At 47.6% G+C, this 14,797-nt stretch overlaps 1 protein-coding gene across 1 annotated transcript; it reads left to right on the top strand.

Moving 5' to 3' along the window:
- Positions 1–388: 388 nt before the first annotated feature.
- On the top strand, positions 389–14,236 carry LOC117702346 (WD repeat-containing protein 87-like). The gene is given in 12 exon segments (XM_076928191.1): positions 389–496; positions 3,242–3,291; positions 4,145–7,036; positions 7,414–7,682; positions 9,372–9,447; positions 9,691–9,727; positions 9,771–9,869; positions 9,871–10,248; positions 10,250–10,465; positions 10,539–10,709; positions 10,712–10,823; positions 12,680–14,236. Coding segments are annotated over 12 exon segments (5,799 nt in total). The 5' UTR covers positions 389–421; the 3' UTR covers positions 14,104–14,236.
- Positions 14,237–14,797: the final 561 nt, after the last annotated feature.

Below are 14,797 nucleotides of genomic sequence, written 5' to 3'. Positions count from 1 at the left end.
GGGCAGACTCATCAGGGCTTTCTCAGGAATTCTGATCTTTGTAACAACAAAGATATATCACAGTTTAAAGCAGGCAAGATTGGCATTTTCATATTACAAATGAGGAAACGTGGGTTTAGAGATGAAGCTCGGTGGCGGGGCACTCTCTTAGCATGCACAAAGCCCCGGGTTCCATCCCTAGCACTGCATAAGCCAGGCGTGCCTGGAATCCCAGCACTCAGGAGCTGTGAGCAGAGGAGCCAGAAGGTGAAGTCATCCTCTGCCATGCAGGAAGTTCAAAGCCACCCTAGGATACACAGGATATCACGAAACAAAGGGAAACAAAACCCAAACCATGAGCTAAACTAAGCACTCCTCTTTTGGGTATCCACAGGTCTGTAAGCGACAGTCCTAAGGAGGACCAGGGGAAAACCAGGCCAGGATGGCTTCCTCCAGGCTCATTCCCAAGTGGAATGACTTTTTTAGGCTTGCAAATGACATCATTCAAAAAAGCAAGGTAAGGCATGAGTTTTTAGGGAACTTACATATTATCCATTGGCCTCTACCCATCTTATGGTAATAGGCACTTCACTAGAGCTATATAGGGTCCACGAAAGCAAGAACCAGGACAGACCATTGTTGTCACCTCAACAGAAGGGGGCTATCAGTTTCCAAATAATTGTACAGACATAACGGTGAGGCATAGTGACTGTGGGACATAGACATTTGGGAGCACTGTCAGAGGAACCACCCTGTGTGGAGAGAAACTTCCTGAAAGGGAAGAGTGTTTTAGTCACTGGTCTGTTGCAGTGAAGGGACACCACGACCAAGGCAACCCTTATACGGGGCTTACTTGAGGGCTGGCTTACAGTTTCAGAGAGAGTCATCATCATAGCAGGGAGCGCTGGAGAAATAGCTGAAAACCACATCCTGATCCCACAGGCAGCAGAGAGAGAGAGAGAGAGAGAGAGAGAGAGAGAGAGAGAGAGAGAGAAAGAGAGAGAGAGAGAGACTGGGCCTGGCATGGTCTTTTGAAACACCTCCTCTAAAAAAGACACACTTCCTAATCCTTCCCAAACCATTTAGCTGATGACTAAGCATGCAAGTATATGAACCTCTAGGGGCCAATCTCATTCAACGCACCTCAAAGAGTAAGGTACCAGCAGTATAGAGGCCTTTTGGCTACTTTGTGGTTCCTCTTTTCTTTTACCCTTGCCCAACCCTCTTCTTCCACCCCTTTCACCCTCTAACACTAGGTAGGAGAGAAAGGAGGATAGAGGGAGAGAGAAAAGAAATCCCCAAAGTCAGGGATAGGAAAGGGGGTGATGATACTGTTAGACTACTTTCAGCTGATTAGGGGTGTGGTGGTTTGAAAATGCTTGGCCCAGGGAGTGGCACTATTAGGAGGTGTGGCCTTGTTGGAGGAAGTCTGTCATTGTGGGGATGGGCTTTAAGATCCTCCTCCTAGCCACATGGGAAACAGTCTTCTCTTGGCTGCCTTTGGAACAAGATGTAGAACTCTCAGCTCCTCCAGCGCCATGCCTGCCTGGACACTGCCATGCTTCTAATGGACTGAACTTCTGAACCTATAAGCCAGCCCCTATTAAATGTTGTCCTTTATAAGAGTTGCTTAGGTCATGGTGTTTCTTCAGGAAACCCTAACTAAGGCAAGGGGCATTGATCTCCTTGGGGCAAGTTTGATCTTTGTCTGCAGGATATATAATTTTTTCTTTTGGATTCTTATATGACAGCTAAAAAACTGCAACAAACTGAAACCAGCAGCATCCAACCATCAACGGACAAACAGCCCTTTCTGCTGGGGCTCTAGCACTTAAATATCCTTGGAAAAGTTCCCAGAATTCCAATCATTACACACTCACAGAAACTATCTGCAGCTGGCAAAACCATGCCCCTGCTAGAGCACAAGGCAAACCAGTCATCTACTGTGAAGCAGCACACCTGAGATTAAAATAAAAACATATGTCTGTGTTTTTAAAGAAACCAAAATTCCCACTCTATAGCAGAGAGAGCATTTGCTAACCTCAGCTTTGCTGTGGCTGGCTCTGACCAGATGGACTTCTAGTACATAGTTCATATTTATGTACTATCTCTGGGGAATAATACACTGTGTATGTTCTGTTCCTAGGCCAAAATAAGCTATCCTAAAAGTCTTATTTGTGCTGGTGGGGTTTCTGTTTTTTTGAGACAGAGTTTCTCTGTGTAGCCATGGCTGCCCTGGAACTCACTCTATGGACCAGGCTGGCCTTGAACTCACAGAGATTAAATATTTATTTTATTGTATAAGTTACATTTTGCCTGCATGTGCACACAGTGCCTGTGGAGTGCAAAAGAGGGTGTTGGGTTCCCTGAAGCTGGAGTTACAGGCCATTGTGAGCTACACTGTGGGTGCTGGGAACTGAAGCTAGGCTCTCTGAAAGAGCAACCAGTGTTCTTAACTGCCGAACTGTCTCTCTAGCCCCTTATTGGTATAGTTTTGATCTTTAGTAATTCTAAGCTATGCTGATTTTGGGGTGTCCTGTTACATTGCACGTGGCTCTAAGGTAATAGACTTGTTTGAGTAACTTGTTAAATGTGTCCTTTCTGATCTATATACCTTTTAGACATGGAGTTGGGGGTTGGGTATGACTAACTACACCTTCAGAAGAGCACAGTTTTCTACTGTGCCTGTAACACATAGTCTGGTCCATTATGTGTCGTGGGTTTCTTATGTGCTTGTCAAGTGTATTACATGCTATGCACAGGGGATGGTGATGGGAGTCAGGAGGAGAAGGGGATGTGGGATGTATTTTAGTTTTGCCTTATGTTGTTGCAATAAAACACCAAATGAAATGAAATGAAAGTTGGGGAAGGGAGGGTTATTTCATCTTACAGGTATCACCAAGGGAGCCAAGGCTCAGGGTAGGTGATGGAAACAGAAACCAGCCAATGGAGCAGCACTGGCTTACTCCCTCTGATTTGCTCAGTTAGCTCTTTCATACCAGCCACCTGCCTAGGAATGTGCCCCCCTCAGTGGGACTGGCCCTGATACTATCAATTATCAACCAAGAAAATGTTCTCTAGACATGCCTACAGGCAAACCTGACTGAAGCAGTCCTTTGATTGAGCATCTTTCTGTCCAGGTGTGTAAATCTGACAACCAAGATAAACCAGTAAAATTTGGGATAATGCTGTAATCTTGCCCCCCATACCCTGCCAATATGTTAGTGCCCAAACCTCAGTTTATGCCATATCTCTTCCCCAGAAACCCACAGAGGATGAACAGAGTGACGTAATTGTGCTGACTGACCGATCCCAAATACTATTCAAAGAATCTCGCTTTCCTCTTCCTATGCCGACTATATGCTATTACTTCATTGAAGCCCATTTCTTTGCCTCTCTCTCCTGGGTGTCATCCTACATAAAAGAAACACTGGTAAGGCCACTTGTTTTCTCTTTCTTAGTTCCTCCAAAGGCCACACCTTTGTAGCTCTAAACTCAGAGCCACCCTGTGAATGACTAGGATCCAGACTTGGGGGTTCCCTCCATACATTGTCCATTCACATTCTTCACTCTATGGAGAGTTCATGATCAATGTGAAGTTGGTGAAAGGATTCAAGCTTCCCTTCCTCTACCCTCTTCCCAACTCCCTAGAAGGCAAAAGCCACTCCAGTCTTCTGATATCCCCTCAGCAAAACAAACAAGGAAACCTGACATGATGCTATATGCCTGTCATCCTGGCGCTCAGGAGCCCGAGATGTTCCTAGCATATCCAGAGGATCAGGAGTTCAAAGCCAGCTTGAGATACAAAGCAAGACCCTGTCAAAAATAAACAAATATCTGGGTGGTGGTGGCACATGCCTTTGATCCCAGCATTTGAGAGGCAGGGGCAGGTGGACCTCTTGAATTCAAGGCCCACCTGGTCTACAGAGTGAGTTCCAGGACAGCCAGGGCTATGCAGGGAAATCCTGTCCTAGAAAAACCAAAACAAATAAATAAATAAATAGAAGAGGAGGAGGACCATATACTAAATTCTAAGCTAGCCAGGGCTACCATAGGGAGACCTTGTCAAGAAGGAAAAAAACATTTAAAAGGGGAGGAAGGAGGAAAGGGAAGAATAGAAGATGGCTGACTGTCTTTCTTCTCTTCTATTGTCTTTTACTGTCTTACAGGCTGTAGTGTGGGTGAAGAACAGAACTGACGACATGGTTGAAAAGCGAACATTCCCGATGTCTGAGCGACTACGGCCTATCCAGACAATGGCGCACACAGGCTCCTTTCATTTCATCGTGGTCTACTGTGGCGACATGATCTTGAGGCTCTTTGGCGACCATTTTAGGGCATTCAAATCCATGTGTACTGTGCCTTGCCGCTTTGATATCAGCTGTCTCTGCTTCGATCCAGAAACAAAGATGCTTATGTCTGGCATCCTGGGGGGAGTGGTCACCTGGACCATTGAACCAACTGGCAAGGGTCTCCACATGATGCAAATATCTCCCATCTCTGGCGACGAGATGGTCCAAAACATCACCCTGAATGGCCCCAATGGCTGCCTCGTGGCCCTGTGTGAAAATACGGTGAGAGTCCTTGAACGCCAGGGTCAGGGTTACCTGGGAGAGGCACAGAGGTTTGTAGCCACTAACTGCAGCTCTCCCATCAGCTGCTGCTTCACTAGCTTTGAGGAGAGTCTTCTCTATGCAGGGAACAAGGCTGGGGAGGTCTACGTATGGACCCTCCTTCAAAGCCAGAGCCCATCTCTCCACAGCTTCAGAGCCCATCCCACGTTAGTGGTATGTATACAGAGCCGGTTAGAGGCCCACACTCTGCTGACGGCTGGCAAGGAAGGCATAATCAAGGAGTGGAACCTCACTTCAGGGAACCTGCTCCGGCACCTGGAACTTGGTGAGGAGCTCTATGGCCTCCAGTTTATCGACAACACAACTTTCTTCTGCCAGACAACGCATCATTTTTCCTTGCGCCGTCTGCCCAGCTTCTACAGCCTCTTCAATATCTGTGGTTCCATTCCCCATCACTTACGTCGAGTCCGCTGTAGGGAGAACTGCTTCCGGATCCTGTGTGCCACTGAGGATGGCCTGTTGCGCTTTGTGTCTCCTGTAACAGGGGATCTTCTGCTTATCACTTGGCCTTTCTCAATCCTCGACCATGCTGTGGACTGGGCCTATGATCCAATTAAAGAGGAACTTTTCGTAGCGACGGGCACCTCAGAGGTGCTAGTGTTTGACACGAGCCGCAACCCTTGCCCGGTCAAGTATCTCCTGTGCACTTCACCGGATGATCAGGACTTCGTTCAGTGCCTGGCTTATGGGAATTTCCATCTGGGGCGGGGGCTGGAAGGACTGATATTCTCTGGGCATCAGAGCGGCTCAGTAAGAGTGCTGTCCCAGCACAGCTGTGCCAGAATTGAGAAAATTCTTCACTTTGGGGCAGTACTGGCTCTGTCAGTACTTTATGGGGGTCTTCTGACTACCCGAGAAAACTCTCTGCTCTGTTCCTACGGGGTAGATGAGTACATACAATTGTCAGAAGCTGTGTTGACCGGGACCCGATTACAACTTAGGGCTCTGGCTTGCATTCTCAGCAGCTGCCCACTAAAACACCTTGTCCTCCTACCAAAGGCTGTAGGTGCCATTACGGATACCAACTGCCTACGGCTCTGGAAGTTCCATGATTTTATGTCCTTTGGGTCGAAGCAAGGCACCAAATTCATAGAGACGTTGCCTCTGCACCAGTGTCCCATCACCTCCTTTGATATCTGCTTGGCCTTGAATATTTTTGTCACAGGCGGTTCTGACGGCACCGTCCGCATCTGGGATTTTCAGGGTAGACTCATAGCCATGCTGGACTCGTCTCTGCACTTTGGCCCACTCTGCTTTGCCAATGACCGGGCCGACCTGCTTGTGACTTTCAACCAGAGTATTTATCTGGTGTCCTGCTTACAGCTGTTCCCCCCATCCATACTCTCTCGCCTCGCCCTTCTGACCATAACAGATGACCTGGTAGAAATCCCGAAACCTTTTATGCCAAGCTTCTTCTTTTCTTTTGAGACCTTATTTGTACCTAAGTATAGCTACCAAGGTCAACGGAGACAGGACCTAGAAGGCCTAGTAAACCTTCCCAATAAGCGGGCTATTGCCTTTGACCACAATGTGCCACATGTCATAGAAGAAGAAGAAGACGGCAGCACTGTGTTACTGACCTCTTCCCACTATGTTCCTTCGGAGGGACATGAGTTGCTGCGTGGGTTTGACAAGAAACCCCAAATCACAACTCACTATGTGATTCCTGCCCAGTTGCAGCTGACTGCCTGGGACGGACTGAACCCCTATCAGATACTGCGATGCTACTTCGGACATGAGAGGAAATGGCTTATTGCTCCAGATTGCTACATCCCTAACTCAGTGATCCGTGCCCGTCTTTGGCCGGAGGGCAGTCCAATATTCCTCAAGTGCAGCCTGCACGCACCCCAGCGGGATCTGGAATGGGAGAAGGGTCAGCCATTCTTCTTCTGGCAAAGCAGGATGAGAGCGATGAGTGAAGGAGGCGAAGCGCCACAGAAAGAGGATGACGATTTCTTAGAGGTGAGACTAACCAAGGACATCACTTACAGTGTCCTCACAGATAAAACAAACCGCAGCTGGCTGGGGAAGAAAATGAGCGACGTGGCCATTAGTAGCCTGATCGAGGCAATCCTCAACATTATGGTCCGTGCTAACCCGCTGAAGTACCAGTGCTGTATTGGTGCACTGGGGCAGATCTTCGCCTCGTACCAGGTGACTCCAGCTCTGCGCTCAGAGACAGCACACCGTCTGCTGGATGACACGACCCATCCCAACCCACTCATCCGAGAACTATCCTGGGAGGGGCTGAAGCGCCTAGGCATGATCACTCATCTCTTTGCCTTGCCTCTGGCTCAGGGATTGATGGACAAGGACCAAAGAGTGAGGAGCAAGGCCATGACCATAATGCCCGATACTGGAATCCATTCAAAGAGCTCACTGTTAACCCTGATCCAGAAACCAGGCATTTTCCAGGAGTTGCAGTGAGTTGCTTGCACCTACCTTGATTCTTTACCGCTAGCTTTAATCTTCTCCCAACGCCAAGTTTTTCCTCCTTTCCCACCCCCCATCTTTATCCCTGATCATTGTCATTCTCAATCAGCTTTTCTTCTTTTTCATAAACCCTTGTGATTCCTAAACTGCCTTCTGATGACCTCAGCTGCCCTTCTCCAACCCTTCACATCTCCCTTTCTGTCTTCTACCTTGTTGGAGACCCAGCTTCATCCTCACCATCACTCTCGGTTCCTGGATCATACGCTGTCCTTTCTTTGCCCCCCTGCTAAACCCTGCATTTGCTCTTCTTCCTGCTCCCCTCTTGTGCCTGATTCAACATAGTTCTCTCTCTCCTTGACTTTCACAGGCAAGAGATGATTGGGGAGGAGTCGCTGGACCATCTTCTGGGTCTACGGCCCACAGACATTCAAACCCTCATTACTCAAATAGAGCTGCGATTAAATGATAACCTGTCAATGTCTAAAAGAGAAAAGGTTGATTTCTCTTTGGAAATCCCGGGGTCTTCTGCACCTAGTCAGGCTATCTCTTTGCTCCTACTTCCCCCAGCTCCTGAAGTACATGAAATCAAAACCACCAAAAGCCAAAGACAGATCCGGTCAGCAGGCAGAAAACGGGGTAAGTATGAGGCAGCTGGACCCATAGTTTGGATCCCTAAGAGAAAGGCTAGTTAGGATTAGAGAGGGTCCTGAGGTACAAGGTAGGAAGACAAATGGAGAGCTTGAGTCAGAGAACTTTCCTAGGAGATCACAGACTCCACGCCCCACCCCACCTTGGATAAGGAGGCACAACTTGGGAACACACCCACCGAGGGAGAATGTCTTTTAAAAAACAAAAAACAAAAAACCAAAAACATACATACAAACAAAAAAACCCAGGCACCAGCCCTCTCTGTACTCTTTATTAAAAGTTTCTGTACTTTCCCTCACCTTATATCTTGATCTCCTTCCCCCCCCCCCCCCCCCCCCCCCCGCAGCCCGGAAAATATTGCGAGGCCTCAGAAAGGTGAAAAGACACAGTTAAAACCGAAACAGGAGATAATTGATCAGGGTGAAGCAGAAGCAGCTCAGGGCAGATCTCAAAATAACCCACATCCAGGACTTCAGCTGGTAGCCTACTGAAGAGTCCCAAAGAGGTTGAAATTTCAAGAGAAAGATATCTTGAAAGGAACACATTTCCGTGGCCATGAGACTAAGGAAAAGGCTTCACCCAAGAATCACAGACAAAAAGACAAGAAAGCTCGCAAACTCCGAAAGGCCAGGAAGAAGAAGAAACGAAGTCGAAGCCATAGCTGTAGCTGAGCCAGAGGAACTCTTGCCTCCTGTAGTAGGTGAACCTTCTCCTCTACCTCCCCCTCCTCCTCCTCCTCCTCCTCCTCCTCCACCAGCACCAGCACCACCTCCACTACCACTACCAAGGAAGAGAATTCACAAAAATTTCTGGGCGGGGTGTCGGGGGAACACCAGTAGGACTCTCCCTCCAGACAGTGAGTGGCGGATGATCTCTGTCGGCTCACAAACCTGAGGATAGCTGATTCCCCAAACATGGATGGGTGGCTGATCTAAGCTCTGAGCTAGTGGCTACTGCTACTGAGATCCTGGCAGGTAAGTATCCAAGCTGGGAACTTTTTGAAGAAATATGCCCCTTACTGGAGGAAGAAGAGGAAGCTGAGGCTGAGGCTGAGGCTGAGGCTGAGGCTGAGGCTGAAGCTGAAGCTGAGGCTGAGGCTGAAGCTGAAGCTGAAGCTGAAGCTGAGGCTGGAGAAGAAGCCTGGCAAGAGGGAGAACCAGTGTTCTATCGATAAAGAAGCAACTACAGAGGGTATGGAAGTCACAGTAAGGAAGAGATGCCAGAGGCTGGAGAGGAAAGACTAGAAAAAAGAAGAGGGGCTACAGGAGGAGGAGGAGGAAGTGACCCAGGAAAAAGGACAAAAAAGAAAGAAGTTGCTTTCTTAGAACCAGAGGATACAGTCAAAGAGAAGCAGAGACCCAGGAATGGGCAGGAGAGTTAGAAAGCTGGTTAGGCAGGAAAAAAATAAAAGAATATGAAAGGATAGAAGAGGCCGTCTCAGCAGAAGAGCTGGCTGCGACTCTGAAATCAGAGGAAATGGCTGAAGGAGAAGAAGGAGAAGAAAGAAGAACAACATGGGAGGAGGAGGAAGGAGCAGAGAAGGGGGAGGAGGAGAAAATGATTGAAACCAAAGGAATACAAGAGGCAGTTGAAAGAAGGGCTGTCTTGGATAGAGTGGAAGAAGTCTTGGGATGAATGGCAGAAAGCCCAGACTCAGAGGGTAGTTGCTTTGGGAAGACTGGAAGAAAGAATGTGATAAGAAGTATTACGAAGAAGAGGAGAGACTTCTGGCCAAAGGAAAGCTGCCGCCAAGGTGAGGAAGTAGAGGAAGCCGGAAAAGAAGTTGCCTGAAATGGGATGAATGGAGAGAGATCTGGGAAAACATATCACAGACCAAAACTGAGAAAGAATTGGATTTGGGGGAAATGCTGTCCAAGGAAGGGGAGGAAGAGGAGGAAGAGGAAGAGGAGAGGAGATAGAGAGACGAAGAGGAAGAAGAGGAGGAGGAAGAGGAAGAAGAGAGAGATGAAGAAGCAGAAGATAGAAAGGTCCTCAGAAGAGAGAGAAAACAGATCCGAGCAGCACAGAGACAGGCCAGGGCAGAGTGGAAACAAGCCCGAGCTTTAAGAGTACAAGGCTAGGGAGAAGAAGTTGCTCGCAAGCGAAGAGGAGAAACTTGCACAGGAAGAGAAAAGGCTAGCCCAGGAGGAGAGAAAACTGGCCCAAGAATATGTGAAAAAAGGCTACCAAGGGTGGAAAACTGGCCCACATAGAGATGACCCTTGGTGAGAAAGAGAAACTTTCTGGCCAACAAGAGGAAATTCTAAGCCAAGAAGCAGAGCTACTGGCCCAGAAAAAAAGGAAACTGGCCAGAAAGCTGGAGAAAATGGCTCATGAAGAAGAAAAAATCGCAAAAAAAAATAGATAAAGTGGGAGAAGTGAAAGCAGTCTTGGCCCAGAAAAATAGAAACCATGCTGGAAAAGGAAAAGGAATCTGGTCCTGGAGGAAAAGGAGCTAAAAGAGGAAGCCAAGAGCCTGGAATGGGAGCGAAGGGAGCTAGCTCTGAAAGAAGACGAATTGTACGAGGATGTGGAAAAACTGGCGGAGAAAATGGAGGCCTCTGGCTAAGGAGGAGGAGAGGCTGGCCTTGGATGAGCAGAACCTGTCCCTGGAGGAGGAGATACTGGCCCAGGAGGAAGAGCAGCAGATGGAGGAAGAGAAAAGACTGGCTTGGAAGAAAGACACAACGCCTGAAGAGCTAAAGAGCCTGCAAGAGAGGAGGGAGAAACTGAGGGAGAAGAAACAGAAACTAGCCAGGAGAGGGAGAGAAGTGCCCAGAGAAGGCAGAACTCAAAGAAAAGAGGGCAAAGACTGGCCCAGGAGGAAGAAAGACTGGCCAGGAGAAGTACATAGCTGGTCTCTGGAAAAAAGAAAGGCTGGCCCAAAGAGAAAAGGCTTTTCGTGATAAGGAAAAAAAGCTCCTGAAGTGGGAAAGTGAGCAATTAAAGGACATAAAAAGCAAACTGGAGACATATAGAGAGAAGCTGATTACATTAAGTAAGAAGCTGAAGGAGGAGAGAAGGGGCCTTTGTGGAGAAGAAAGAGAAGCTAGGTTGACACAGAGAAGAAAATAGAGCAGGCAGACAAGCTTCTGACAGAGAGGCAAGGGAAGTTGTCTGCGGAAAAAAGTAAAAGTTAGCTGAGGAGATCACGGAAGTAATTCAGAATAGCAAACTTATCAGAGATAGAGACTGAGATTTATTAAAGAAGGGGAGAAGCTGACCTACGAAATGAAAAAGGGTGGCCAAAGGAGAAGATGAGCTGATGGGAAGAGTCAGAAAAGCCCCCCATGACAGAGGAAGCCCATCTTAAGGAGAAGGAGGCTGGCCACACATGAGATTAGATCCTAATGAAGAAAGAGAGTGTCACTGGAGGAGAAAGATTCTAGCATACGAAGATAGACTGTTGGCCACAGAGGAAAAGGATGCTGCCAGAGAGGAGTCTGGAGCTTATCAGAGAACAGAGGAAACAGGCCCACGAAGAAAAGAAATTAGCCAAAAGCCACAAGGAAACTGGATAGAGAGAAGAGTGTTTCCAAGGAGCCTGCCAGAAACTAGAAAATCCTTAAAGGCGCTTCAAAATCTAGTCAACAAAGCAAGGGAAACTGACACAGAAAGAAACAAAGATGACAAAGATAAATCTGTCACTGTTAATTAAGGAGAGAAGGTTAAGTGAAGAGGAGGCGAGACTTGATGCAAAGGAGTTGGATGCTGGAGAAGAGCAACCAGAGATAATCATGGAGGAGAGGAAGCTAGCTAAGAGGCAAAGACGTCTGGCTAGGCAAATGAGAAGGCTGAGAACCCAAGAACAGAGAATAATGCTGAGGAAAGAAGGGGAATTTGACTGGGAGCCAGTAGAGGTCTCAGAGGGGGAAATGGAAGAGGAGAAGGAGAAAGTGGAAGAGGAGAAGGAGAAAGTAGAAGAGGAGAAGGAGAAAGTGGAAGAGGAGAAGGGAGGAGGTGGAAGAGGAGGAGGAGGAGGTGGAAGAGGAGGAGGAGGTGGAAGAGGAGAAGGAGCGAGGACTTTGAGACAGAGGAGGAGGCTCTATTCTTTAAAAGGCCATGGATTAGGAGAAAAGCCTTCATGGGGATTCTTCCTTGGGATGGAAAAGTTTTACAACCTATTAGAACAGGTAGAATATAAAGAGAACTTTTCTTCAGGACATGGAAAGCTTATTGGTTGAGGTAGACAAGAAAGTTGTCTGAGGAAGAAAGCATGGAGGCTGAGGAAGAGGCTGAGTTGGAAGAGGAGGAGAGAGAGGAGAAAAAGGGGGGAGGGAGAGGAGAAGGGAGAGGAAAAAGAGGAGGGAGAGGAAGAGTGGAAAGAGTGGAAAAAACAAGTGGAGGAAGAGGAAGGGAGAAGAAAGTCAAAGAGATAGAGGAATGGGAAGGAGAGAAGGAAATGAAGGAGATAGAAAGAAAGAAAAGGAGAAGGAAAGAGAGGCAGGATGGGAGGAGGAAGAGGAAGAGGAGGAGGGAGGAAGAGGGGAAGGAGGAGGAAGAGGAGGAGGAGGAAGAGGAGGGAGGGGGAGGAGGAACCAGAACTGAAAGAGGAGAAAGAACAAGTGGAGGAAAAGGAAAGAAGAAAGGGGAAGAGAAAGGGGAAGAGAAGGGGAAGAGAAAGGGGAAGAGAAAGGGGAAGAGAAAGGGGAAGAGAAGGGGAAGAGGAGATAGAAAAAAGAAGAGAAAAAAGATGAAAAAGGAGGTGCATAAAGAGGAGGAAGAGGAAAAAGAGGGAAGAGATTGAAGAAAGCTCAGGTGAGGAGGAGGTGAAAAGTGTAGGCCACATAGAAGAGGGAAGAGAAGAAACACTTAGGGAGGAAGAGAGGAAGAAAGAGGCAGTGTTAAAAAGAGAAAAGCTAAGGCGCAGATAGAAAGAAAGAAGGTCCTAACAAAGACGGGAAATTTTCCCTCAAAAAATCCCTGAGATGAAAGGGAGTACTATAAAAGCTGATATCCCTGGGTGGCCCTCTTGGGGAAAAGAGCACCAGCATCTGAGGAGATGGAAAGCAAGGAACCAGAAGCAGAACAGATATTCAGGGAGGAGGCGGTCGTAGTGTCCAGGATACCCACAATGACACCCATGATATCCTTGAGGACAATGGTGATGGATAAAGAGCGGGAGCTGATGGAGAAATATAAACTAGAACCTCTCCGCCTTCTGGAGGTGATCTCGGAGTATGAAACAGCAGGCATGATCACACCATTCACATCTCGGATGGTTAGAAGGGCCATGGAAGCTCACAGACTCCATCTCAAAACGAAGTGGTTTCTGAAGCATCATCCTTCTCTGGCAGGACAAACAATGGGGCAGCTTCGTCTCCCCGAGATCTTTGCTGAGGAACGATACTTAGAGATAGGGGTATCAGACATAGAGTGGCTGCATGGTGTCCTGAAACAGATGGAGGCAGGAGAAGAACTTTCTAGATACAGTTTTCACAGACTGTGTCAACTACTCAAAGACCTCACCGAAACAGGAGACCTGCAGTGGCTGCACCTGGCAGTACTTGAAGCCATTGTGCACCGTCATAAGCAGATCGTGGATTCAAGATCTTTAAAACCTAGTAGAGAACCTATGAGCCCCAAACATCTGAAAGTGATTCCTCCCATAAAGGGAAGAGAACAGGATGGCTGGCTGAAACCTTCAGCTGTCCCTGTACCAGGGTCATTAGCTACCAAAAGTGTTACAGACCCAAAGGTTATACACTGGCATCTTCTAGGAGAGCCATACAGAAGTGCCCGGCTGCAACAGTTGTCCAGTACTCTGGATGAAATGGAGACACGGTCTCTCGATCCTACCACAAGAGACATTTTGAGTGATGCTCATTCTTCCATAAACAATCAGACCCTGGCACTGATGTTTCAAAAAGACTTTGGGGATCTTAAAAGTAAAAGCAGGTATCCCAAACTGCCTAAGTTGGAGAAAAAGCCTATCTCCAAAAAAAAGGAAGAGGTACCTCCATGGGAGACATTTGTGGCACTCTACCATGTTTTGCGGATGCTACAGCAGCAGTATGACAAAGACAAGGCTACTTGGATGGAAAAGTTTTACCAGCTCATGGACCTATACCAGATTAAGTCTCTTGGGATCCAGAGGCTGCTGCTGGACCTGCTACTGACTGAAGAGTCCCAGTCCCAAGAGTTCCTCTCCAAAGAGACCGTGGAGGCTGAGGAGCTGATGCCTGGGCAGCGGCTACTGTACTGCTTGGTTTGTGGTGGCTCCCACCCCCCACAAATCCCTCTGGAGTTCCAGAATGTCATACCCCTCCCTGAACAGAACAATGTGCATACCATTAGTTCCAAAGGCATTACCAAGTACGGAATCCTTGAACTTGCCTGGAAGAGCCTGCCCCAAGCTGATATTCACCTCATCAGGAAAGAGTCCCATGTCATTGTCCCCACTCCCTAGTTTAGGACTGGCCAAAGGTCAGGAGTTTTCTCAGCTAGATAAAGACCTGGCCGTCAGGAACTAGACCTTCATCTCCAGGGCCTTCACAGGTAGAGCCAGGTCAAAGCTGTTTGTTTATTTATTTGTTTTTTTCCATACCCAGCTCTAGAAGCCAGTTTCTGTATGTGGAATAAACAGAAGGTACTCATTTGCAAAAAACCTTGATGTGTCTCTTTAAGCCAGTGTTAAATGTGTTTTCTAACATCACCAGGGAAAGCAGCCATGTGTCTGACAGTGTGGGACAACTTCCCTGAAGTCAGTTGGTGTATACCCTGTTAAAGCTGAGGTCAAAGAGTCTCCCCTTCCTTCCTCACCACCCAGAGTTAATCCTAAATAAACAATAGAGAAAACACAATTAGAAGACTGAGCATTTTCCCACTTAGTGTTTGGTGGCATGACGGACGACATGACTCTCTTCCCTGGGGACAACGCTGCTTGTTCATGACTTAAGTAGTAGCTGTCTTAGGCTTTTGTTTTGTTGTTTCTGGGACAGGATCTCACTATGTAGCGGGTGATTCAGCCTGACAGCAAGAGGTTTACATGCTGAGCCATCTTACGGCTCCCTGGATATATACTGTTTTAACCCTATCATTGCAATGAAAACGTCCTAAGTCGTCCCAAGTTAAGAGCCACCTGAGTATCTATTGATTGATGA

This window comes from Arvicanthis niloticus, unplaced genomic scaffold (assembly GCF_011762505.2).
Source record: "Arvicanthis niloticus isolate mArvNil1 unplaced genomic scaffold, mArvNil1.pat.X pat_scaffold_716_arrow_ctg1, whole genome shotgun sequence".
Classification (NCBI taxonomy): Eukaryota; Metazoa; Chordata; class Mammalia; order Rodentia; family Muridae; genus Arvicanthis; species Arvicanthis niloticus.
Note: the sequence above shows the minus strand (reverse complement) of the source record. Positions and strands in the feature narration are given on the sequence as shown.